Genomic DNA, 23,534 nt, shown 5'->3' with positions numbered 1-23,534 from the left:
TCACCGGCATTTCTTGTCACTTGTCGCTTGTTGGCTGCGCGAAAACGCTGGCACACTTTTTAAATTGTTGCCTTCTTATTTTTTATTCACCGACCGCTGTCCACTTTCGACGCATTGAGGCTGCTCTGTGGGCCAGGCCCATAAAAGAGCGCCGAAACAAACCGAAAAATTAATTTAATTGCCTATTTTTTTTTGTTGTTTCGGTCAGCTTTCTGCTGCTTTAAGCACTTTTGCCCATTAAATGGAAGCGCAGACTGCATGACTCAAAGAGGGGCGGCTGTGGCCGGGGGTGGGCGTGGCACACGCCAGAGAGACGCATGTAATTAAAATGCATTTTCAACTTTTGTTTTGTTCTGGGCTTCCCAAGAGTTTCTTCCCGGGAAAAGGATTCGTGGCAGGTGGCGGCGATGGTGGAGCAGTTTTGGGCGGATATTCTGGGGGGAAGGTGCAGTTTAGCAACTGTTGTTGCCATTTTGTTAATTTTTTGTGTGTTTGCGCCAGAAGTGCCTTTCAGAGGAGAAAACATAAACTTAATAAAAACATTCCGTTAAATGCTGCCTTTTTTTTTGCTAAAGAGAGCAAATTAGTTGTGAAGCCTTAAAGCGAAATGTGGTGAATTTCCAGATATTTTATTTTAAGTACATCAGCTATATTCCGCTAGCTGCTCTTATAAAAAAGGATTGCCTTAAAAGGAATAAATAAAATAAAATAGATGTAAGAAAAAATAAAAAACTCAGCTTAAAATATTTATTATTAAAACGCATTAAAGGTTTAATTAAAAATATTGGTCTTAGGTAAAAACTTTCGATCAGTTTACAAAGTTCGCGAGAAAATATATCCAACCACTCAACTTATTCACTCTCTCTCTCTTGAAATTGCTATTCGCTTCAAGTGTGCATAATTTGCAAATTCGACCGGACAAATAAGCAGTAATTAAATGCACACACAAAAATGAAAATAAAATATAAATTCACAAGTGGAAGGGAGCAGCTGCAGCAGGGAATAAAGCACTCAAAAATTTGCAAATAAATTAGACAAGCGAGTGGCAGTGAAATTTCAAATGCAAAACGATGCATGGCAATGCGTGTGGGCGTTACAAAAACGAAAAAAAAACCTTGCATCCCCCTAAATCTGCTTTATTTGCACCATACCATGACAAGAAGAAAAATCCAAACCTAGCCAACAAACTGTCGGTTGTTCATTTTCATTTCGACAGTATTTAGTTATTCTGTATTTAGTTATCCCATGCATTTGCAACTAAAACCACAACAGCAAAAAGTTCACTGAATTGGCTTGAGTTGCAATAGCAGATGCAGAAAGCAATTTGCAGAATAATATTTTCCTATTTATACACGTATTTATTATCTGTCAAAATTTAAGTTTTATGGCTTAGAGCTGTTGATTCTAGTGTCTTCTGCCATCTATGGTATTATTTACCCTTTTATACGGCAATAAATCACGTGACGAGGTGGCCGAGAGGTTAAGGCGTTGGACTGCTAATCCAATGTGCTCTGCACGCGTGGGTTCGAATCCCATCCTCGTCGACGGTACTTTTTTGTTTATTTATTTTTCAATTTTATAAATATTACCAAGTACGCAAATCCGAAAGCTAAAACAATTGCACATTTGCTGGTGTTTATTTACTAATTAATGATTCAATATTCCATTGCAGAGCGGTGAGTTCATGAAATCAATTGCATTTTTTGATCTCTGAATATATCTTAGTCCTTTGGGCTGTCATCAATTAATTAATGTCGCTTTAACTGGGCAAAAAGCTATTAAGTAATCTGACCCAGAGGATATAAATTTAGTTTGGTTCGCTGCTCTCTTGATTTTAGTAGGCTTATCGCTTATTAAATTATGCAGATAAGAGCCGCTTTTGGTAATTTCATTTTTTTTTTTTTTAGAAAAGCAATAAGAATAGTAATAGTACATTTTCGTTGATGGTTTGATTAAATGTTCATGCGTGCGGAGTTTTTAAGAACTTTTCCCAAACTTGCCATAAGCGTTAAATGGCCCTGCACTTTTGGAGATAGCTGTGGTTTTATTACCCTTATTGGATTACGACGTTAATGCACTTAACGCTGCCTTTTTGCATAAATTTAATATTCGACGCATTATTAATTGACTCACGCCGGAAAATGGGGAAAAAGCCAACAGCTGTGGCCGCTGGCCTAGTAAATTATGATTAAAATCACCCTCACACTTACATTAACCCACATACAAGTGCGCCTTTGCATGTGTACGTATAGGTATACAATGTATAAGTATATGCAATTAATGGTGATGGTGTGTGGTTAGAAGGGGTTTAACGCAGCTCAGCCGCAACCTTAATGCAGCTAAGAGGGTTTTCCCCACGGAAGTTAATTTAAATGGGAGACTGTGAAGATTAGTTCCGTTGCAGACTTTTCCCAATGGAAATTCGTGGCTCTTTTGTACGGATTTCTGAGAAGAAGTCTAATTACGCACTTGCACCAGTTTCCCTTCAATTGCTAGTGGTTATGAACAACATTTTGGCATTGAATTTAATGCGATTGTTAACTGAAATTTTCCTCTCAGCAAAAATATAAATCATATTAATATTAGATTAAAGTAAAGTAAGTAAACTCATTTCGGACTTATTTCTGAGATGATTTATTACATGCCGTATGTATGTATGTGATAATTTGCTTATCACGTTTTCTTTTACTTTTGCGGAATTTCACGTTATAAAAAATTCTTTATATAGTGAAGATTATTTTATGGAATTTATTGCATGTCAAGCTGCGTTTGGCTCGTCACATAGTCGATTGTTCAGCCAACTATCGTGGATCATCTTAAAACGCCGTAAATTTCCAAATCTTTCAATCTATAAATTTAAAATGACTAAACGGATAAATATTGAATGTCAAAGCCTATTTCCAAACCCCTCTCTCAATCCAAGCGACTCTTCAACCATTTTGGCAATAAAAATCCATCTATAGCTGGCCTGAATTTTGGGAAAAAACAAAAAACAATCGCTCAGAACAATAGACCTCAACCATTTGCATTCTACACCCGGCTTTATGCGTTTCGAATTTTCGATTTATTTTGGCCAAGAGGCAGTGAGTAAAGTGGAAGCACAACAAATGGCTCAATACTTCACATTGAAATATGTTAATTATCAAAAACTTGCTGTTGAAACACCCCAATATGGATTAATCTCGGAAAAAATCTTTGTTCTCGTTTCAACTGCGAAATCAAAGCAACGAAACTATCTCGTAAAACTATTTCAACAGCCGTAATAATAGGAAAAACAAAGAGAAATGACAACAAAACAGCTAAATGTACGACATTTAGTGTACAAGAAGCAGGCAAAGGCTAAAATTACAATTGATGGGGTACACTACATCTAAAATGGAGTGTGTACGGGTACACTGAGCAAATGTTTTATGCTAAAGTGCTTGATAAGTTGAACTCTCTTGTATAATTTCATACCTCGGTTATGCTTTTATATACACCAAATAGTATTGCGTATTCGTTAAGGAATCCATAATCACTATCTTTTGTTTTATTCTTAGCTAATATCCGTATAAAAGTAACAATACACAACTATATTTTTCGTTAGTATTTGCATATCAAAATTTTGATTTTCCCCAGTGTTTGGGAATAACAAACGAAAGAGTGGAGACCACAGAGACAACAAGCGATTTTCATATTTTTGGCGCAACGAAAACGCAGGAAACGGGAAGCAGAGTCCAGAGATGGAGATAGAGACAGCAACAGAGGCGGTGAAAGAGACGGCTGCAGAGGCGGAGAACAAAAGGACCAGAAGCCATTGCCCATGGCGGAAGAAAGTGGCAGAATGGTTAGCAACTGGGAGCAGGAGTTGGGGGATTCAGACGAGTGGAAGTGGAAAAAGCGAACTCTTGTCGCCCGACAACATTATTTCGGCTATTTTGTATACCCTTGTTGCCCTGGGGCCTTGTCGTTTACATGCATCGATGAACTCTGACCTTATATACCATTCGGCATGCCTCCTTGCATTTGATTCTGTTTATGTGGCTTACTCTTAAATAATTGTCAGTAACTACAAAAAACGGCATTGCAAAAAATGTATGCTATAGTTTTTAGTGATTTCTTACAAACTATATATATATTTATTTATTTATTATTATTACATGCTTAAGCTATGCCAACAGCCAAAAGAGTATTTAAGTCTCTTTCATTTTTTTCTTCGTTTTTCCAGCTGTCAAACATTTAGAATACTTAGTCTCGCATTATTTTTCTTTTCTGTATTTTTAAAACAAGAAATGGCGCTACCAAAGACAACAGTCAAGAGCAGCTGCGAGCTTTGTGTCGTCCCATTGACGTTATAATCAAAAATCATATGACGTTTTTCGTTGGCATACCATACCATATAGCATATAGCATATAACCAAAGACAGCCAAAGTTCTTGAGGCAGAACGAAGGAGGACAGCACAAAGGCACTGGCGTAGCCAAGTCCACAGCCATCAATGTAGGTCAGTCCGAAAATAAATTCGAGAAGCGAAATCAAGTAAATAGACTCGCATAAACACAAGGGAAAGAATGGTGATTACATCAAGTGATGAACCGAAAGGATACCGAATTTGTAAGTGATAGACTCTGATGAGTAGTTTTGTAGTATAGTTCAAACTATTTATAAACACTAATGTATTACTACAACGGACTAAGAAACCATACAACCATTTGTCCTAGAACCTTTTCTCCAAAACTTTATAACTTACTTTTAAATTTTCTTTTAAAACACATTTTTTTTGATTTAATTACCTCTTTTGTTTGGACCATCCCACTGAATTTGCTGGGTATTAAAGCCGACTGACGCTGCCTGGCCAAGAAAAGCTCATTGACGTTGTGTTGTCGCTGTCATCATCATCGTCATCGCCTCTGGTTGTTGAGGAAAAACTGCAGGCACTCGTTCAGGAGCGAAGTTAGGGCCTCGAGGAAAGGGCCAGCAGAGTGAAAGTTTTATTGCCAGGGCGTGCATACGCCGGTGGGTGTGGGTGTGGGCGTGACTGGGCGTGCGGCAAATGGATTAAGAGGTGCCGCAGTAGGAAGAGGCAGAAGGTGGGAGTGGCACAACCAGCAGCAGAATCACAAGAAGCTGCAACTACTAAGACGACAAATGCGTAAGCCTTGAATCGCTTCTCCTTTTGGGCACAGTTCTTAGCCGAAAGAGCTTTATTCGACTAGTGGCAGAAGGGGAGTATTGGGGGAGCCAGATCCATAAACAAGTGTTGATAGCAGATTTCAAGCACGCTCCACGCTGCAAGCCAAAGCAAATCAACTGCTGAAAAGCAGCTTGCTTAAATGGGATTACACCGAATTCTGTGGTTTTCCCCATCCTGGGAATTTCCGGCTGCTGGGAAAGCTGCATTGAACACTTTTCAATGATTTGTCGTGTCGCGTGGTGCAACTTTCTTGCACTGATTGCCATTTGTTGGACTACTGCAAATTTAATGCAATGACAGCCAAACGAATTGGCAAATTTTCGAGCGCCAGCGCGGCGTATGCGTTATTTTATCAGCAGACGGACAGCAGGCAGCCAGCAAAACTTTACCCCCTTCAAACAAAGTGGGTATCTGGTTTGTTTCATTTCGACTTAATTAATTTTACAGAAGCCACGGGCCACAGAAAAGGGGGGTTTTTTGGGCAGAGGGATTTGGGAAAACCAAACATGGATCATATAATTAATCAAAGCGCTGTGTTGATAGTTGCGGTGCTGCTGGGTTAGCGTTAGCTGCGGTAATTACGCTCCACAGGATTATGCATGGAGCATTAATCTGCGCAGCTTTCCCGATGTAGGAGTCCTTCAATGGCCGCCCGGAAACCACACCCCCTTTTATGTTTTAACTTCGCTAATTGATAAGCTTCGCCTTGATTTAAGCTGAAGTACTGCGAGAGTTTCAGCAAGGGCTCTTGTATACATATATTAGGTTTCAATTGTGGTTGTATATTTGTTTAGTTTTAAGTTAGGATTACAGCTTTATTTATTCAAATTTTTAGATATAATAGGGTTGTTTAAAAAATAGCCAAATATTATAGCTCAACTGGTAACTGTAATAACACATTTTATACAATTTGTTTGATAAAATTTCTCCTATTTGCTTAAATGTTTAGCAATTACTTGTTTCCTTTTTAGTGTACATTTCACATCCAAACACGCTAATAGGCAATGTTTTTGGGCAAAAATACGACCGCCTCTCGATTTACCACGGACAACATAGCAGCCACGCCCATCGGCAACGCCTCCAGGAAACTCCCTACATTTTCTCGCTCTATTTTCCTTTCACAACTCACGCAAACTTCCGGCTCAAAACTGACGGCCTCCCAGCGACAAAAAAAGCCGAAAAGCAAATGCAATTTTGGTGCAACCGCCACCAGAAGAATAGCAACAAACACGCCATCGCTGCCATCGGACATTTGGGTCAGGAATTGTGGGCACTTAATCAGCACTAAACAGGACCACGCCCACGGGATCCAATTCCCGGGAAATTGGGTCTGGGTCGAGCTTCTGATGGCGTGCACGCCACAGGACCTACACAGAAATACATCCTTGACCTTTTTAATGCCAGTTTTTTTTCGGGGGGCTGCCATGTTGTGCTACAGGGTAGCATTGTCATGTACAACGTTTTGAGGCACATTTGCGGGTGGGGGTGGCAGAAACGAAACGAGAAGTGCGGCAAGCCGGAGGAGGGGAACTATGTTGAAATGTCATTAACGCCAGCAGCGAGATTTCGCAGGTGAGTTGCCAACAAACGTGTCGCCACTGAGGCGTGGGATCTCTACTCTACACTGCGCAAAAAGTTCCTTCTAATATCTACGTATGTTTGCTTACACCATATTTATAATTTGAAATATCCAATCCAATAAATACAGTTTTAAAAATGCTACGTGCTATGTAGCTACATCCTTGTTGTCTATTTCTATATTGCTGATTCCATGAGCTATTTCCTTAATTTCCAATGCATTTTCCTTGTTTTTGTTTAGTTTTAATTTCTCTTAGTGTACTTGCTGGTTGCTGCAGCGCTTGACGTGTTGATTTAGTGGCATATTTTGCCAGAAATGAGGCACAGACATCAGAAGGCAGAGTCTGAGGCCGCTGAGCCAGCTGAGGCGACAACCAAACGTCGTCTAAATGTGCGCCAGTTGGCTGCATTGCCAGCCTTGACCGATATTCGTGCGCTAAACACAAACACAAAGGCATTAAGCATACACAAACAGGCGAGAACACATTGGCTAACACACACACACCCCCAGCGGTGTGACGAAAAAGTGGCATAAAAATGAAAGAAAATGGGAAATTCTTCATTTGGTTTCAAAATTTTGTATTCCCTATTTGTGCAAATCGATAATAAAAAGAACTTATTTTGTATCATGCTTTCTTTTTTTTGTGTAAGGAAAGTTTTTCGTATGAAAGCCTTTAGTTTTATAGAATCTTCGTAATGTTTTATAGAATCTTAGTAATGTAATCAGATTTGCTCTGTTTCAACTTTTATTGCATTAAATATCTGCAACGCAGCTGATTGCTTGTTAAACCGACCGCGTTATTATCAGATTGTGCAAGGTAATGGTGGTATTCAAATTTTAAGCTGCAAGGAAAGCTTCTTTGGACTCTCAGATCGAACAAAAAATCGAACAATAAAAAGTGCCCATAAAAGCGTCCTGAAAGGATGTGCAGCATCCAGGACAATCGTTCAAGTCTTGCAACTCAGAGGCGACTCTTAACCGAAAATCTCTCTCGGAAAATTCTCCATCGCACACACATGCATATTTAATGCACTCACTCACAGGCACACTTTCCTCACTCACACAGGGCCATAAAGCGTTTTAACAAATGGCATCAAATTGATTTTGCCACGCTAAGCATTTTAGGATTTTCAGCGACAGAGGCGCCTGCACTTTCCCACCCATTTTCCTAAAAAACCGCAAGGCAATGGCAAAAGTCTGCAGCTTTTTGATTGTGTGTGTGTGCGAGTTTTGCATATTTGCTACACTGTTCAAAATTGAGGGGAAGGGAAAGGGTAAGTGGATGTGCAGGGCTCAGGAAAAGTTTTTCCCCCCTCGAATCGTTGGCCCTTTTTAAATTATTTTATTTATATTTTTTTGCTGTGCCAGGAAACCCACAATATAACCCATATAGCCCAATACATATGTACGTGTTTATACAACTATATCTTACCTATACATGTACATATATATATATATTTATTTATGTGTGCTGGTTGGGTTGGCACACATATGCGCATCTTTTTTTGATGAGCCTGCACGGCAAAGTGGCTGCATTTTTACCCAGATTTAAAATGATTGCATATGATGGGAAGCCGGAAAGGAGGAGAGGGGTGACAACCCTGGCCGGGATGTGCTGCCCCTTTTTCCACCCAATATGTTGCGCTTTTCGGCGCCACCGCCTTTTCCTGGTCCACTGAAGCAGCCATTACCATGATGCCTCCACTTCTGCATCCACCACCACCACCTTCATCACCCATCGTGTGTTGGCTTCGCAAATAGTTCTGCAAACTCTGTAGTCCCCCGCTTTTTTGGTGTTAAGCCCCGAATAGGTTGGCTTCTCCGGATGGAATGTAAATAAAGTATTTGCGGTCACAGTGATGGGACAAAAACCATGACACATGTACGTAAATGAACTGCCAAGGTGTTTCCTCAATCAGCCCGAAAAAAGTTTATAGGAGCTCTTAAAACGAAGCTGGCAAAAATTTGAATATCCTATGGACGTATTCTAATAATTCTGTTGATCAATTTTGTTGGTTGGAGTAAAAATCCCATTTGCATAATATCAATATTTCCGCTCTTCTTGTCGTATTTTCATGAAATCAATTACGTTTTGCAGCTATTGCAGAATGCAAATCGATTGCAAATATTGGACAATGCCTTCAAGAACTCGGATAGCAACGCTTCCCTTTCATAACAACCGTTTGAGATGCATTTCGCTCAATATCCTTTCAGTTGCCATCCACATTACAAATTCCATTCGCGCGGTACGCTGTAATCCCCCTCTGGCCGATGGGGAAACCCATTTGGAGAATCCACAATAAATACTTCTAAACGTTTCGGTTGAGAAGCAAAGCGATTTTGTCCCACCCACGTGACCTCAACCCCCAGCATTACTTAATAATGCGCATAAAAATGCATTCCCAGCATCATCGGGTGGTCCATGTCCAGCAGTACACAGAGGAAAAAAATCTACCCTTACTGCAAAGGGTTTAAGGTAGGAGCAGTTATGGGAAACTTTATGTTTTAACTAAAGGTAGTTATGGGAAACTTTATGTTTCAATTTGGTTTAGTTTGTTATAGAATATATATGCTTATTTCTTATTAAGCTATTGTATATTTTTGGCAGTGTATTTACCAAGACAAGGCACTGACAAATGTGTGTGATGAGAGAATGGCATGGAGGCGAGCAGGATTCAATCCAGCTCCTTGAACTTTATGGCCAGGATAAAAGCAACAAAAGACATGGCCCCACAAAGGCATGTCGATGGCTGGCTGCACATCCCTTCCAGCTTTCATCCGAATGCATCCAGACAAACAAACACCCGCAAACGCAAACACACCTCCTCCGTGCAAACAGCTCATCCGAGCGACATGCATTCTCCTTCTTTACCGCTTGACTGACAACGGACGGCGGCAAAGTGCATTAAGACCTACATTCGTTACGTAACCGAATACAGAAGTTCCCATTGCTAAAGAGTTTTACAAAGAAATTATTATTGTTTGTTAAATTTAAAGGATACTATGCATGATATCAACAGCAGACTTAGACGAATAATTTGTAGCAAAAATATATTTTTTAAAAAACATGAACCTCATTCCATGACCCAATTGATTCGAAAAACAGAAATACCCCTTTCCAGAAACACCATCAGGATCTACAAGAGAATTTATGTGTGGCTATGTACGTGGGTAACATTGTGGATTTCATTAAACTCGCAAGCAGCAGGTGAATCAGGAAAAGCGGGGCGGCAAAGAAAGGCGGGAAATTCATGAGGGAAATGGAGGAGTTGGTGGAGCTTGGAGCAGCTACTCAAGTCGACAGCAACTCCCAGCGGCACCTCAATGAGCTAACAAAGTGCAAAGGCTGCCAGGTGAAAGATCCTCTGGAGAACTGGATACTTGCTGGCGAAGGACAGATGGCATGGCTCCAGAGTGTGTTTGTTTTCATGCTTCTTTTGTTTGTTTGGATGGGTTTTTGCGGAGCGAGATGATTGCAATGTGGAATGCAAAGTGCTTTCTTTCCACTGCAATATTAAACAAAAATATTTTCTACTAGTAACATTTCTCTAGCCCGTAAGTGGGTCAGCCATTTGCCAACTCCCCCACCCCCCCATCAACTCAGTATATGTGCTCAAAAATTCAATTTATTTGAAGAGCAGCAGGAGCAAGAAAAGAAAGGAGAGGGAGAAACGTCTAAAAAAAACTTTGGCGTTGGCCAAACAAAATTCACTTTGAGCAAATCAAATTAAAATCAATTAAAATTAACAAGCAGGCAGCCGGGAAACCGAAAGCTCCCTTAATACCCAGCCACCCACACCAGTTTGCCCCACTCACTAATAGACCACCGCCCATCGCTTTACACTTGGAGAAGAAACTGGCTGTCTTTTCTAAGCACCTCTTCTATAGAAAAGTAGTATTCTTAGGTGTTGATATGGCCAAATTGTTTTCAGTGCACGCCTCCGCAGCGCAGCGCAGCGAAATACCGAGCGCATGAATCATGCATTTTTCGCCTTTCGCCAGGGCGCTCTTCTTTCTCACCTCTTGTTTTCTGCATTTGTTGCTTCGGCGGTTAAGGTGCGGCAATAAGTAAATTGAGTCGCCGCACGTCCCCTCAAAAATTCGTTGATAAGCGCAGACTTTTAGGCAACTCAGCCCCACCAACAGCACAAAAACATCGGCGAGTAAATGACACGGCCAAAATGGGAAAAGGGTAAGAAAGAGACTGGTTGTATGTACATTATGTATGAGCGAGTCCAGATGAGCTGCTCGATTGTTTGCAAATATTTACACCACCTTATCGGCACGTACAAATGTTCACACATATTCACCGAAAGTCAATTCCGTGCACTGAAAAAAGCATCCCAAGACTTTCCCCATCTAAAGATCTGAAAGCATTGGGGATACTTTTTACCATCATCATAACTATTTTCGGGGCGTTCTTTGAATTGAAAGAGGACGTAGCCTGTTTAACTAAGGTTTTAGAGACTCATGCCCTATAAGATATCACCTATCTTATCATACATGCTTATGATAACAGAGGTTCCAAGCTACGAATGTTGGAAAAGAAAAATGTTTGGAATTTCGTATGATAAATACCTAACATTTTTGAATAATAGTTCGTTTATAAGTACTGGCTATTGCAAAGTGATATATAAAATCATAATATAATATTTTTCAAATTTCTGAAATATTGTTTTACAGTGCAGCTGCTTTCCGATCGACCGTAGGCTTTCTGCGTTTTGCCGAGGAGAATGGAATGAGCGGAGCAGAGCGCTTGGTGAGTTGAGCTGAGTTGAGTCACCGGGGCGCTTTTAACGGGCCCACTCACCTGGCGCGGCCCACTCACACTCACACACTCGAAATAAAGGTGTTGATCAGAGCAGCGCCAACTGATAGTTGGATGCTCGTAGATAAAGTGAAGATAAAATGAGCGATTAATTGGGAACGTGCTGCGGACTGGCGACTGGCGCCACCTAGCGGTGCAACTGAGGCGTAACCGAGTTGTCTAGCCAAAATAACTAGCAAGAAATTAAATGCCGCTCGACACACTCAATTTTCCCTAGCACATCAACACACACACACTTTCCCCTTGTCCCACTTCGCCCACACTTTTGGCCCACAATGGCAAGGCAAGTAGAAAATTGTGTTAGAAACATTTCTAGTTTTTCATTTTGTGTGTGCGGTGCAGATCTTGGCTTGTTTTCTCAATTTTATTGGCACAAGGTTAGAAAAGAAAACCAAAAAAAGAAGCACAGGCAGAAGACCTAGACAAACATGGGGCGATGAAGAAGCGGCAGGCAAGATGATGAGGCACAAATGGCAAAGTTTATTATGCCATGGCTCATTGTTGTGGTGTAGTATCTAGTATGTGGCCCGAACTGAAGACCCAAAGTGCAATGAAACGAATACGAATGCAAATACAGTAGAAATTCTCAGAAAGACATACTCACACGCGCACACACATGTAGGAGTTGTCCCCAAATGAATTTGGTGAAAAATTTCAAATTGAATGAAGTGGCTGGCTGGCAGGTAAAACGTTTCTTTTATGCAATTTTAATTGAAACTGAGCAAGAGTCTTTGGCCACAACTTTGTAAATTGGGGTACGATAAGATCGAATCTGTTGCCTTATCGAAATGCATCCGATTTTATATTTTCATCTCAATCAAAAAAAATATTAATATTTAATAATAAATATTATTAAATATATATAAAGTATAATCATGAGTTAATTTAGAGGTACATATTATAGCTCTACAAAGATTTTTGAGCCGAAACCAAGGAGACTTCCATTATGAAATGCTGACGAGTTAGTTTGCCCTCAGAAAATAAGTTTTGAATTGGGCAGTGAATTGTATAGAAATGTAATGCCTGAAAATATAGTTATACATTTAAATCGCTGACTAGAAAGCTGAAAATCTCAAGCGCGCGGCGAACGCACACGTGCACAAAGCTTTAGACCGAAAGAGCAAAAGAGAGGGGTAGCAAGAAAAGAAAGAGAGCGCGGCTAGACGCGCTCAGCTGAGCACATGACGCTTTTAAAGCGCGACTTGAGGCGTGGGCGACTTTGACAGCTGCTGCTCACGTCATAGTTGCCTCTACAGACGCTCACACACACAAACACACAGGCGCGTTTGGATGGCAGAACTACACGGTGCAGATGCTGTGTTCGGCATCAGTGTTGGTGACCATACAATTTTTTGTGTGGTCCGCCTCTTTGTGTGGGTGGCGCTTACAAGGCTGTTTGCTGCACATTCACAAAGGCCCGAAAGCAGCGGCCAAAGCAGAAGGCAGCTGTTGCTTTTGTTTGGCAGCCCAACAAAATGTTTTTTAGAAAACCGCTGCCACTGCCGCTGCTCACGCCCCCACCACCACCGCCACGCCCCCTCCGAACCGCCCACGCACAGTGGGAACAACCTTGCGAAGGGCAAACAATTACAAGAGAGCATAAAGCAGAAATGGAAACTACAGAGGCGCATCCACGGAGGTGACTTCTGGGAAATTTCACACTAAGAGGTCTGAAACCAATTAAAAGGGAGTTCAAAAGTATGCTACATTTATTCGCTGTAGCCTGACAGTTGCATTACTGTGGGTAATTCTTAAAAACTTATTCTTTATGTGCAGTTTACTATATTATATTGTATGTATGTATACTCTTAAGTAAGATGTAACTCGAAATCTTTGAATGGCTTTCCTATACTGAAGTACTACTGTACTAATGCGCTTTGCAGTGAAATGCAAAAATGTCGACACAGCAACGCCCGCAACTGACAATAAATAACCAAGAGTGGAGGATATGACGTTAAGTAGCTTAGCGTAGTAAAGTGAAAACTCAGAAAACTTAACACTAAACTATCAATAACCAAAGAGTATTGAATTCAGTAATCTATCTAAAAAGGCGCACCAGATTTAAAAGAAATTATTACTGAAAAAGTGATGTTACTTTTATTACCTTTTATTAATTAAATTAAATTATTGAAAAAACATAATTTATCTAATGGGTATTGAAGTCGGTGCCCACAAGCGTATACGTTTCGCTGCAACAGGGAAACATCGACAACTACATATTCATCATGTGTACATATTTATATTACACCGCGCAGTTGACTTCATAAACTAATTGCAACCAAATGGACAAACATAAATTTGCCTTATAGCCAGAGTCAGTTCCAAAAAGAAAAAAATCGTTACCAAAAGCAAAAGCGCAGAAACAACAAAGGAACTGTGGTGAAATGTAGTTGTTGTGTTGTTGCCTGTTTGCTGCCGTCTACAAAACGTACATAATTGTTGTTGTAGTTCATTAACGTCAACACCGACACGCTCAAGTCGTTTTTCTGCTGTATTTCGTGTGTGTATTTGTATTGGCCTTTTTGGCCGGCATAAAATAATTTTGAAATAAGACGCGGCGGAACGGAAATATGAGGCTGTTCGCAGGGTGATGTTTATGCATTTCAATGAAATATTTCTTTTAAAAAGAAAAATATAATTTTTATAACGCTGAAATACGTATATCCAAATATTTGAAATTGTATAAATCTTTATGTTTTCCCATTCATTGTATCGAAACACCACTGTGCTACTAAATTACATAAAATCCAATCAGACTCGAACCAGTTAACGGATCTTCCGCAGTGTAGGGCCAAAAACAGCGGGCGTGAATTGAAATTTGGCAACGATCGCGTGAGAAAGAGAGAGCATCAGAAATAAAGATATACTGGCTCGTGGGCGAATTCGCTCCACAGAAAAAAATTAATATTCAAGATTTAAATGAGCACATTATACAAAGCTATTATTCTCGATAATAAAATATATAATTTGAAACACTCATGCGCAATGATTTAGACATACAATTTAAACCTTATTTAAAATATAAATTGATTCATTTCTTTTTGTGTAATTGCGCCGCCGCCGGCGTCTCATAAAATGTGTTGTTTATGTATTATGTTTTTGGCCAACTGCGACGACCAATTTTCGCCCGCAAGATTTTCACATTAAAAATGGCTTGGCAAAAACAAATTAAGAAAAAGTATGCGAAAATGATCGCTTGCCGCAGCTGCAAATGCTGCTTCTTCTTCTTCCTCCCGTTCTGATCAGAGCGAGGGAGTTCATCGCTTCGTCTCTTTTGTTTGTTGCTTTTCATTTGTGTGGCGTGAAATTCTTATTTGATTTATGACCAGCTGTGGGTGCAAAAGAGACAGACAGCCGCTCAACTGGTTAACGCACAAAAATCAAATCACAACGTATGCTGGCAATTAATTATCAAGTCTCATAATCACCATTCATAAATAAAACAAACACACACGCACACACACACACGCTGGTGCGTTCCCATAAGAATACTTTCGCTTTCTATTTGGAGCCTCAAAAGAGAGACACAAAAAAAGCCGAAATTATGTAATTCCCTCGTTCGTGCTACTTAAATAATAATAACAGTTAAGACCAAAAAAAATAAGTACAAAAAGTGTAACGCGCACCCACACAGCACTAATTTTCTGATTGGGAGGTGCGGCCTCCAGTCCCACACACACACACACGCCATCTCACGCACACGCACTTACCTTTTGTTGTTGTTCCTTCTTTTTTATTGTTGTATTTTCGTTTGTTTGCCTTCGCTCTCTTTCGCTCTCCTAGCTGCCGCTGTGTTGTGGTTGCTGCTGCTGCTTGTGCTGCTTCTTTAACATTGGTTCATTCATGCAATAGATCCCAAATGTTTCCATTTTACCTTGATCCTGCCATCAGGATTGCATTTATTTCCGCCAAAGGGAGATTCTTGGCTTTGTTCACACACAAATAAGCTTGAAGCACACACATGTGCGTTAAATAGTGGCTAATTGCGCCGAATAGCAACAACAAATCGCGACTTTTATTATGATTTCACATTCTTTCGGAAAACCACACACGCACTCACACTTACACACACACACGCACACCAAGTGCAATTGCCGGCGTTGTTGGAGCGAGCGAGAGGCAAAATGCGAGACGCGAGGGGAACGGGCCGAGGAAGAAGAAGACGCCCACGCCGCGAATCGAATCGTTAAATATACTATTTACTGCATGCACTTCAGCGGAGCTTTCTGGCTATTTATTTTTGGGCAGTGCGCAGCTCGACGCTCGTTGAGTAACTGAACTCACCACCAATTGGAATTGTTGGCCAAACAACGCGCACAGCTGTTGTCGCAGGGTGGGAAAATGCAAGGTGGCGCGTGAGGGAGTTGCCATATCGCGGCGATTGCATAGCATCAAGGCTTTTCAAAACTTAAATAATAATATAATCAAACAACCGAATGATACGAAGAAAGATTCAATCTCCAAGCTCCCTAAGATATTCTTATCCACGGAGTCTTTCATTTAAGAAACGACTGCAGGAAATTTTACAATTCACCGTAATCTAGCTAACACACCCACCAAATCTTATAGGCTTATTTTCAGTTGCAGTGTGTACACACTTTTCTTGTCGAAATAGGAAGCGGAATTTTTGGAATCTTTTGAATTTTCTCCCAAGACCAAGTGAATACAATAAACTTGCTTATTATTCTTTTCTTTTACTGGGAAATCCGTGCAAATGGAATTACAATTCAGCTGGAATCGTCAAACTTACAACATAAACTTATTGTTCTTTTCGGACAAATGCTTCGAAGAGCGCTTGGCGTCAAGGAAGAGCGAGTGCACATCCTCGATATCCTCCTTGCTGATCTGGTTGCGTCCGTTCACCTTACACATCTGATGGGCCGGGGTCAACAGCTGGACGGCGTAGCGCAGCGTGGAGCTGGTTCCAATCTCACTGAGACGCGCAAAGGCATTCTCCTCCAGCTGCAGTCCCTCGGTCTGGGCGCGAAGCTTGATAATCTGCTCCATGTCGGCAGTGGAGTAGAGAAGTGTGCGGATGATCAGCAAACGATCGAGCAGATCCAGCGGAATTCCGTGCGGCGAAACTATATCGGTGGTGCCACTGGAGAAGAGGAACTCTGATTAATATTGTGTAGGGACAAATATTATTTCGGTATTCATGAAAAGAGCTGCAAGTTAGCAGCCAATCATATACCCTAAGTAATGAAAACAATCGAAGTCTGTCCGAATCTTACTAGCTCAATATTTCTTACCGAATAACACAGCGTCCGCGGTTGGTGGCAAAAATCACAATTGGGGCAATGGGAGATTCCAGGGACTTGTGTAGGTAGGTAAAGGTCTCCAGATCGAGCATGTGAATCTCGTCGATGAAGAGGACTCCGGGAACCAGTTCGGCTATGCCCTGGTCAATGTACTTGTTTACCACCTTGTTGATCTCCATGCGTAGTTTGTCTGCTCATCAAAGAATAGAATTAATAAATTTGAATAAAAATGGAAACACACTTTCTTACCAGTGATTTCAGTTTTTTTCGGCTTCATGAGTTGGCCCATCATGGAGAGCACATCCTGGCCGCCCTGTGGACGAGCATTGGCCACATCCAGATCGTGCAGAGTAACATCCTGGATAACCTCCTTCTTCTTGTGCACATCGCCCTTGGGCAGCGGCACATACTCCTCGGTTTCGAGATCAAACTCTGTAGCAAAGGTGTCGCTGCGACCCTGGCGCTTCACGGCACCACTGTTGGCCTCTATGTAGATGACATCGCCTACCTCCACCTTTTCCTTTTGCAAGGCATCAAAGATGCTGGGATCTAGTTTGAGTTGTTTGGTTCCCTTGGCTGTCTTCAAGCCAATGACCACATTGCTGATGGTCTTGCCATAGCCGCCCATGGGATTCTCGGTTTCCACGGGTGTGAGTTCCGTAACCTCGCCCTCGTACACCTCCTTAGTCTCACGGATGCGCAGACCGATAGAGCGCCGGAAGTTCTCCATCAGCACCTCGGTCTTCTTGATCTCATTGCTGAATACCTCCGATCCGACCATGGGACAGAAGGGCACCTTGTTGCCCAGCTCCTGGGCAATGGCCAGAGCAATTGCGGTTTTGCCAGTGCCCGGTGGTCCGGCCAGCAAAAGGGCTCTTCCTGCCATCTTCTTCGATTTGATGAGGTCCACCACAATGCCGGCTGCCTCGCGTGCCGCCTTCTGACCCACCAATCCGGCTGCACTGTGCACGGCAGCTCCCACCTCGTCCAGACCCAATCCCTTCACGTGGCTGTGGGCTGCGATGCGCTGGGTGCGCACGGTGCTCTTGACTTCCTCGATCTTCATGGCTCCTCTGAATCCGTGTCCTTGCTGATGCTCTGATACTCTGACCCGTTTCCGGTTTCAGCTGTTCTTCGCCCGAGGGTGAGGTAATGTGAACTCAAGCGTTACAACGATCAAACAAGCTATTGTTTCGTTGCCCTGGACGAAATTTGTTTTTCTGCCGGCGATTCGATTGCAAAATAGAAGCACACTTTGTTTCGTCGGCCGCGCGGGGTTACAGTGTGACCGTGCGAGTGGAAAATCCAAGCATGTGTGTTCAGCGTTTCGGTACACTGAACCAAAAGGTCGATAATAAAATAATTTATAACTACTGTTTAAAATGAATTAACAAATATTTCGGGGTAACACTTCGTTACATTACTATTACGTACTATATATTTAACAAAGTTGAAGGCTAAAGAAAGCGATTAATGTTTTTAATGATTTTTTTTTTAATTTTAAGAAAACTACAAAACTTAATTTAACTTATACTTTTCTTGTAGTGTGTAGTGTAATTTGGCGCGGTATTTTTGCAGCGTTAAGGATACGGTCATATTATAAACAATAAATTCTCGATGGACTCCTTACCCGCAAAAAATATAAACAAATTATTGCCGAAGAGCTATAATTTAAGCTTTTAAAGAAGATAAAACCTATACCAAACCATGAGCTGCAACTACGCGGATGGATTGTCAGCCTACGACAACAAGGGAATCCTGGGAGCACCAGAGAGTTTCGACAGCGATGAGATTGTGGCCGAAAAGTGCCAGGAGCTGGTTGATTTGATCAAGAAATCCGGACACGTTGTCCTCCACACGGGGGCTGGGATCAGCACGTCCGCAGGGATTCCGGATTTCCGCGGACCCAAGGGCGTTTGGACGCTGGAGGAGAAGGGCGAGAAGCCGGACTTCAATGTCTCCTTCGATGAAGCCAGACCCACTAAAACCCACATGGCCATCATAGCTCTGATTGAAAGTGGCTATGTGCAGTACGTAATCTCGCAGAATATTGATGGGCTCCACTTGAAATCCGGACTGGATCGGAAATATCTTTCCGAGCTGCACGGCAACATTTACATCGAACAGTGTAAGAAGTGCAGACGCCAATTTGTGAGCCCATCTGCCGTGGAAACAGTGGGTCAAAAGAGCTTGCAGCGTGCCTGCAAATCCTCAATGAACAGCAAAGGTCGTAGCTGCAGATCGGGAATCCTATACGATAACGTTCTGGACTGGGAACATGATCTGCCCGAAAACGACCTCGAAATGGGATTGATGCACTCCACCATCGCTGACCTAAATATTGCGCTTGGAACCACTTTGCAGATCGTGCCCAGCGGAGATTTGCCTTTAAAAAATCTGAAACGCGGTGGAAAATTTGTCATTTGTAATCTGCAGCCCACGAAACATGACAAAAAGGCTAACCTAATCGTATCCAGCTATGTGGATGTGGTTTTGTCCAAGGTTTGTAAACTATTGGGTGTTGAGATACCCGAATATTCGGAGGCATCCGATCCTACCAAGCACTCAAAGCCATTGGAGTGGACCATACCCACAAGCAATGTAAATACCTTTCACAGAGAGTATAGAAAATATGTAAAAGATTCCAAGATTGAATCCATAGCTAAGAAAACCAAGTACAAGTAAGTCTTTAGCGTATAGTTTATAGAAGTTAAAATCTAAACAATTCGTTAGACACAAAATGCATTTAACACGCGAACTTTGCGGTATTTTATAAATTAATTTTAATTTGTTTATAAATAATATGGTGCTTAATTGATTGCTAAATGTACCAGAAGTACATTTACAGTCATGAGTAGTTTATCAATTAATTAAACAAGAAAAATAAAGAACTTTCATATACAAAAGATACTTTAAAGGGGTTTATTTAAAAAGTAGTTTAATAAAAATGGAATATTGGTCTTAAAACTAATGTGCCTTATAAATCAGGCAAAATGGGTGGGCAGGTGCACACAAGGTGCTTGTCACCATAGGCATCATCAATCCTGCCCACAGTGGGCCAGATCTTGGCATCTGGTTTAACGAAGATCTGTAACAAACATTGGAATATAGTTATGTAAAATAACTATTAAATAAGACAATGGACTTACAGCTGGGAAGGCAGCCTGCTCTCGAGTATATGGTCGATCCCACTTATCGGAGATCACCTGGGCTTGAGTGTGAGGAGACATCTTTAGTGGATTGACTGCCTTGTCCATGCGACCCGCCTCGATCTCGGCAATCTCCTCTCGAATGGATATCATGGCATCGCAGAACCTATCCAACTCCTCCTTATCCTCCGATTCAGTGGGCTCGATCATCAGGGTTCCAGCGACGGGCCAAGACATAGTTGGAGCATGGAAGCCGTAATCCATGAGTCGCTTGGCCACATCCACTGCCTCGATATTGGCCGATTTCTTCAGGTCGCGTATATCCAAAATGAACTCATGTGCAACCAGCTGCGAGTTGGGTGCCTTATAGAGAGTCTTGTAGTGCTGCTCCAACCTCTTGGACATGTAGTTCGCATTGAGTATAGCCACCTGGGTGGCTCTCTTCAAGCCCCTACTGCCCATGAGTTTAATGTACGACCAGGATATGGGCAAAATGGCAGAGCTTCCGAAGGGAGCGGCGGATACCACGCCGAAGCTGTGCTCCTCGCTGCTCAACGGACTGACAACCGGATGTCCTGGAAGGTAGGGTGCCAAATGGGCTTTCACGCCGATGGGACCCATTCCGGGACCACCTCCGCCATGCGGAATGCAGAAGGTCTTGTGCAAGTTGAGATGCGACACATCGCTGCCATAATCTCCAGGCCGACACAGCCCAACCTGGGCATTCATATTGGCTCCATCTAGGTACACCTGTCCGCCATGCTTGTGGATCAGGGTGCAAATATCGGCGACCGTTTCCTCGAATACGCCCATTGTCGATGGATAGGTAATCATTAGGCAGGACAACTCGTGGGCGTGCTCCTCTGCTTTCGCTCTTAGGTGTGCCATGTCGATGGAACCATTCGACAAAATCCTAATTGGCTCCACCTTCATTCCCGCCATTTGTGCAGAAGCTGGATTTGTGCCGTGTGCGGAAATTGGAATCAGACAAATGTTTCGGTGACCTTCATTTCGGTGTTCATGGTAACTCCTGATGGCTCTCAGTCCGGCATACTCTCCTTGGGCTCCTGAGTTGGGCTGGAAGGAGATGTTGTCGTATCCTGTAATCTCGCATAGGTCGTGCTCCAGTTCCTTGAACATCTGATGGAATCCCTTGGCTTGTTCCACCGGCGCGAAGGGATGGATGTCGGTGAAGTGGCGGAAGGAACAGGGCATCATCTCGGTGGTGGAGTTCAGCTTCATGGTGCAGGAGCCCAAGGGGATCATCGAGTGCACCAGGGAGATGTCCTTGTTCTCCAGCTTCTTCATGTAGCGCACCATGCGGGATTCGCTGTGCGGAAATAAAAGGCTTTAAAGTTGGATCATTTTTGGAGTTTATTAATCTCTTACCTGTGATAGCTCTGGAAAATAGGGTGCTGCAGATAGGGCGAAGTACGCAGGAACTTGGAGTTCTCGATCGAGTTCTTAAGAACATCTTTACGCGCCAGAATGTGCTCCACAGTTGCCTCTGCCTTAAAGACCCACAGCAGATCGTCCACATCCGCCACACTGACCGTTTCATCAAGGGCCACGCCAACACTTTCATCCTCAAGATATCGGAGATTAATGCGCTTGTGCTCGGCACGCTCCTTGAGATCCTCCAGAGATTGACCTCCACCCAGTCTAATGTGTAGTGTGTCGAAGAAATTCTTGTTGATCACTTCGTGACCCGCGCCCAGGAGTCCCGTTTGAAGGGTCAACGTGAAGTGGTGGATGCGATTGGCCATGGCCTTCAGACCCTCCGGACCGTGGTAAATGGCGTACATGGCCGACATGTTGGCCAGCAGAGCCTGTGCCGTGCAAATGTTACTGGTAGCCTTATCCCGCCGGATATGCTGCTCCCTGGTTTGTAGCGCTAGGCGATAGGCATCGTTTCCGTCCATATCCCTGGTCACGCCAATCATCCTTCCCGGCATGAGCCGCACCAAGCTCTGCTTGCAGGCGAAAAATCCGGCATGGGGGCCACCGTATCCCAGAGGAACTCCCAACCGCTGGGAGGTTCCCACGGCAATGTCCGCTCCGAATTCCGCCGGAGGACGCAGGAGGGTTAGCGACAGCAAATCGGTCGCCACCACTACGAGGGTCTAAATGAAAACAAGACAGCAGGTTATAGTCAAGTTGAAGTCCAAGTTTTCCGATATGTTTCTTAATTGTATTTAAGACGGTTTCTTATTTATAAATAAATATTTCAGCTTACCCCATTTTTCTTTGCCAGAGCAGCGATATCCTCGAAGTCCTTGACATCGCCATAAGTATCTGGATACTGGAGCAGAATGCCAGCCAATTCGCGACTTGGCAGATCAGCCTGTTCAATAGGACCCACCACAATTTCCAGCTCCAAGGCTTCTGCTCGCGTCTTGACCACGGACAGAGTCTGGGGATGTACCCTGTTGGAGAGGTAAAGTTTCTTGCGCTTGTTGTGCCTGGTGGCCAGGCACATGGCTTCGGCCGCAGCGGTTCCCTCGTCCAGGAGCGAGGCATTGGCCACATCCAAGCCGGTGAGGTCGGACACCAGGGTCTGGTAGTTCAGCAGCGACTCCAAGCGGCCCTGGGCGATTTCCGGCTGGTATGGGGTGTACTGTGTGGTCCAACCCGGATTCTCGAACATATTCCGGATAATGGTGTGCGGCACATGGCAGTTGTGGTAACCCATTCCGATGTAGGAGCGCCACAGCTGATTCTTTAGCGATATGTCGCGTATGCGGCGGATTAGCTCGTGCTCATCTGCAGAATGGAAAATTGTTGTCAGCCAGACGCAGACGAAAAATCGAAGATCAAGCGTGGGGACACTCAAAACACTGATAACTCGGAGAGACCCCGCTGAACCGGGCTTATCACCCAACCACACTTATCAGCGCCTGCGAACACGCCAGGGGGTCCATTGCCTTACTGCCTTGTTGTTCAGCTATTTTGGGATTAACAGGTAGTGCTACTTACTCAGAGGTTTGTCCAGGTCGAGTTCCCTCTTCAGTTGAATGCTCTGGGGCACAGCTTTCTCCGTGAGCTCTGCCAGGGACTAAAATGGAGGTAAAAATTAAACTTGGTTCGATCAAAGTCTGGGAGTTCTTTCCAAATAGTTTTATTTTATTCTCTTGTATTTTAACCACTTTTATAACTTTCATTTGAGAAGGAATCTGATCTAAACAAAGCTATTTGGTGACCTTCCTACCTTGAAGCCTAAAGTATCCAGCATGGCCACCACATCCGTCTTGCGAGGTCCGATGTGACGGCTGGGAAAATCGGATTTGGTGGGAAATATGACCTCCTCCGCCGGAGTGGTGGCCAGATAGCGATGACCACATCTCAGCAGTAGGCTTTGGCTGCTCCTTCCCAAAAATCGCTGCATGGTATGGTTTAGTCGAATTACTTAAGGCACGTCCACTCCTCGCGGATTTCAATAGATGACTGATTTGTGGCTGGAAAGATTTTTCCACTTGAGATGATAAGGCGAGGGTACCGATCATCTCGGCTTATCAGTTGTTCTCTCCGATTGATAGAAATATTTA

At 42.9% G+C, this 23,534-nt stretch overlaps 4 protein-coding genes, 1 long non-coding RNA gene and 1 other non-coding gene across 6 annotated transcripts in view; 3 read left to right on the top strand and 3 right to left on the bottom strand.

The window, feature by feature from the left end:
• The window catches only part of LOC6536505 (serine/threonine-protein kinase par-1), a 45,453-nt gene extending 29,585 nt beyond the window's left edge, over positions 1–15,868 (bottom strand). The window contains exon 1 of the mRNA XM_039376267.1: positions 15,290–15,868. The gene's annotated coding sequence lies outside the window, so the exon portion shown is untranslated. The remainder of the gene's footprint in view (positions 1–15,289) is intronic.
• Positions 1,009–13,505, top strand: LOC26535235. The gene is made up of 2 exons (XR_005561675.2): positions 1,009–4,592; positions 6,144–13,505. It is a non-coding gene; the product is annotated as an uncharacterized LOC26535235 (long non-coding RNA).
• Trnas-gcu lies at positions 1,463–1,544 on the top strand. The gene has a single exon. It is a non-coding gene; the product is annotated as a tRNA-Ser (tRNA).
• A 385-nt stretch (positions 15,869–16,253) lies between the features above and the next one.
• Positions 16,254–18,134, bottom strand: LOC6536502 (ruvB-like helicase 1). The gene is made up of 3 exons (XM_002097044.4): positions 17,090–18,134; positions 16,832–17,030; positions 16,254–16,680 (listed from the first exon to the last, which is right to left on the bottom strand). The coding sequence occupies exons 1-3, from the start codon at positions 17,904–17,906 to the stop codon at positions 16,326–16,328; spliced, it is 1,371 nt and encodes a 456-aa protein (XP_002097080.1). The 5' UTR covers positions 17,907–18,134; the 3' UTR covers positions 16,254–16,325.
• A 299-nt stretch (positions 18,135–18,433) lies between these two features.
• LOC6536501 (NAD-dependent protein deacetylase Sirt6) lies at positions 18,434–19,750 on the top strand. The gene has a single exon (XM_002097043.3). It carries the CDS (start codon positions 18,548–18,550, stop codon positions 19,523–19,525), a length of 978 nt encoding a protein of 325 aa, XP_002097079.1. The 5' UTR covers positions 18,434–18,547; the 3' UTR covers positions 19,526–19,750.
• LOC6536500 (glycine dehydrogenase (decarboxylating), mitochondrial) lies at positions 19,740–23,444 on the bottom strand. The gene is made up of 6 exons (XM_002097042.3): positions 23,198–23,444; positions 22,966–23,044; positions 22,226–22,752; positions 21,379–22,112; positions 19,990–21,319; positions 19,740–19,928 (listed from the first exon to the last, which is right to left on the bottom strand). The coding sequence occupies exons 1-6, from the start codon at positions 23,372–23,374 to the stop codon at positions 19,818–19,820; spliced, it is 2,958 nt and encodes a 985-aa protein (XP_002097078.1). The 5' UTR covers positions 23,375–23,444; the 3' UTR covers positions 19,740–19,817.
• Positions 23,445–23,534: the final 90 nt, after the last annotated feature.

This window comes from Drosophila yakuba, chromosome 3R (genome assembly GCF_016746365.2).
Source record: "Drosophila yakuba strain Tai18E2 chromosome 3R, Prin_Dyak_Tai18E2_2.1, whole genome shotgun sequence".
In the NCBI taxonomy this organism is placed as follows: Eukaryota; Metazoa; Arthropoda; class Insecta; order Diptera; family Drosophilidae; genus Drosophila; species Drosophila yakuba.
Note: the sequence above shows the minus strand (reverse complement) of the source record. Positions and strands in the feature narration are given on the sequence as shown.

Bases quoted from the DNA above. Each gene is read 5' to 3' on its own strand.
- LOC6536502 (XM_002097044.4), bottom strand. From the start codon at position 17,906: ATGAAGATCGAGGAAGTCAAGAGCACCGTGCGCACCCAGCGCATCGCA. The intron at 17,031-17,089 runs GTAAGAAAGTGT...TTTGATGAGCAG, and splicing joins GAAAAAAACTGAAATCACTG to ACAAACTACGCATGGAGATC. The intron at 16,681-16,831 runs GTAAGAAATATT...CCTCTTCTCCAG, and splicing joins CGCGGACGCTGTGTTATTCG to TGGCACCACCGATATAGTTT.
- LOC6536501 (XM_002097043.3), top strand. From the start codon at position 18,548: ATGAGCTGCAACTACGCGGATGGATTGTCAGCCTACGACAACAAGGGA.
- LOC6536500 (XM_002097042.3), bottom strand. From the start codon at position 23,374: ATGCAGCGATTTTTGGGAAGGAGCAGCCAAAGCCTACTGCTGAGATGT. The intron at 22,753-22,965 runs GTAAGTAGCACT...TCCATTCTGCAG, and splicing joins CGACCTGGACAAACCTCTGA to ATGAGCACGAGCTAATCCGC. The intron at 22,113-22,225 runs GTAAGCTGAAAT...GTTTTCATTTAG, and splicing joins CTCTGGCAAAGAAAAATGGG to ACCCTCGTAGTGGTGGCGAC.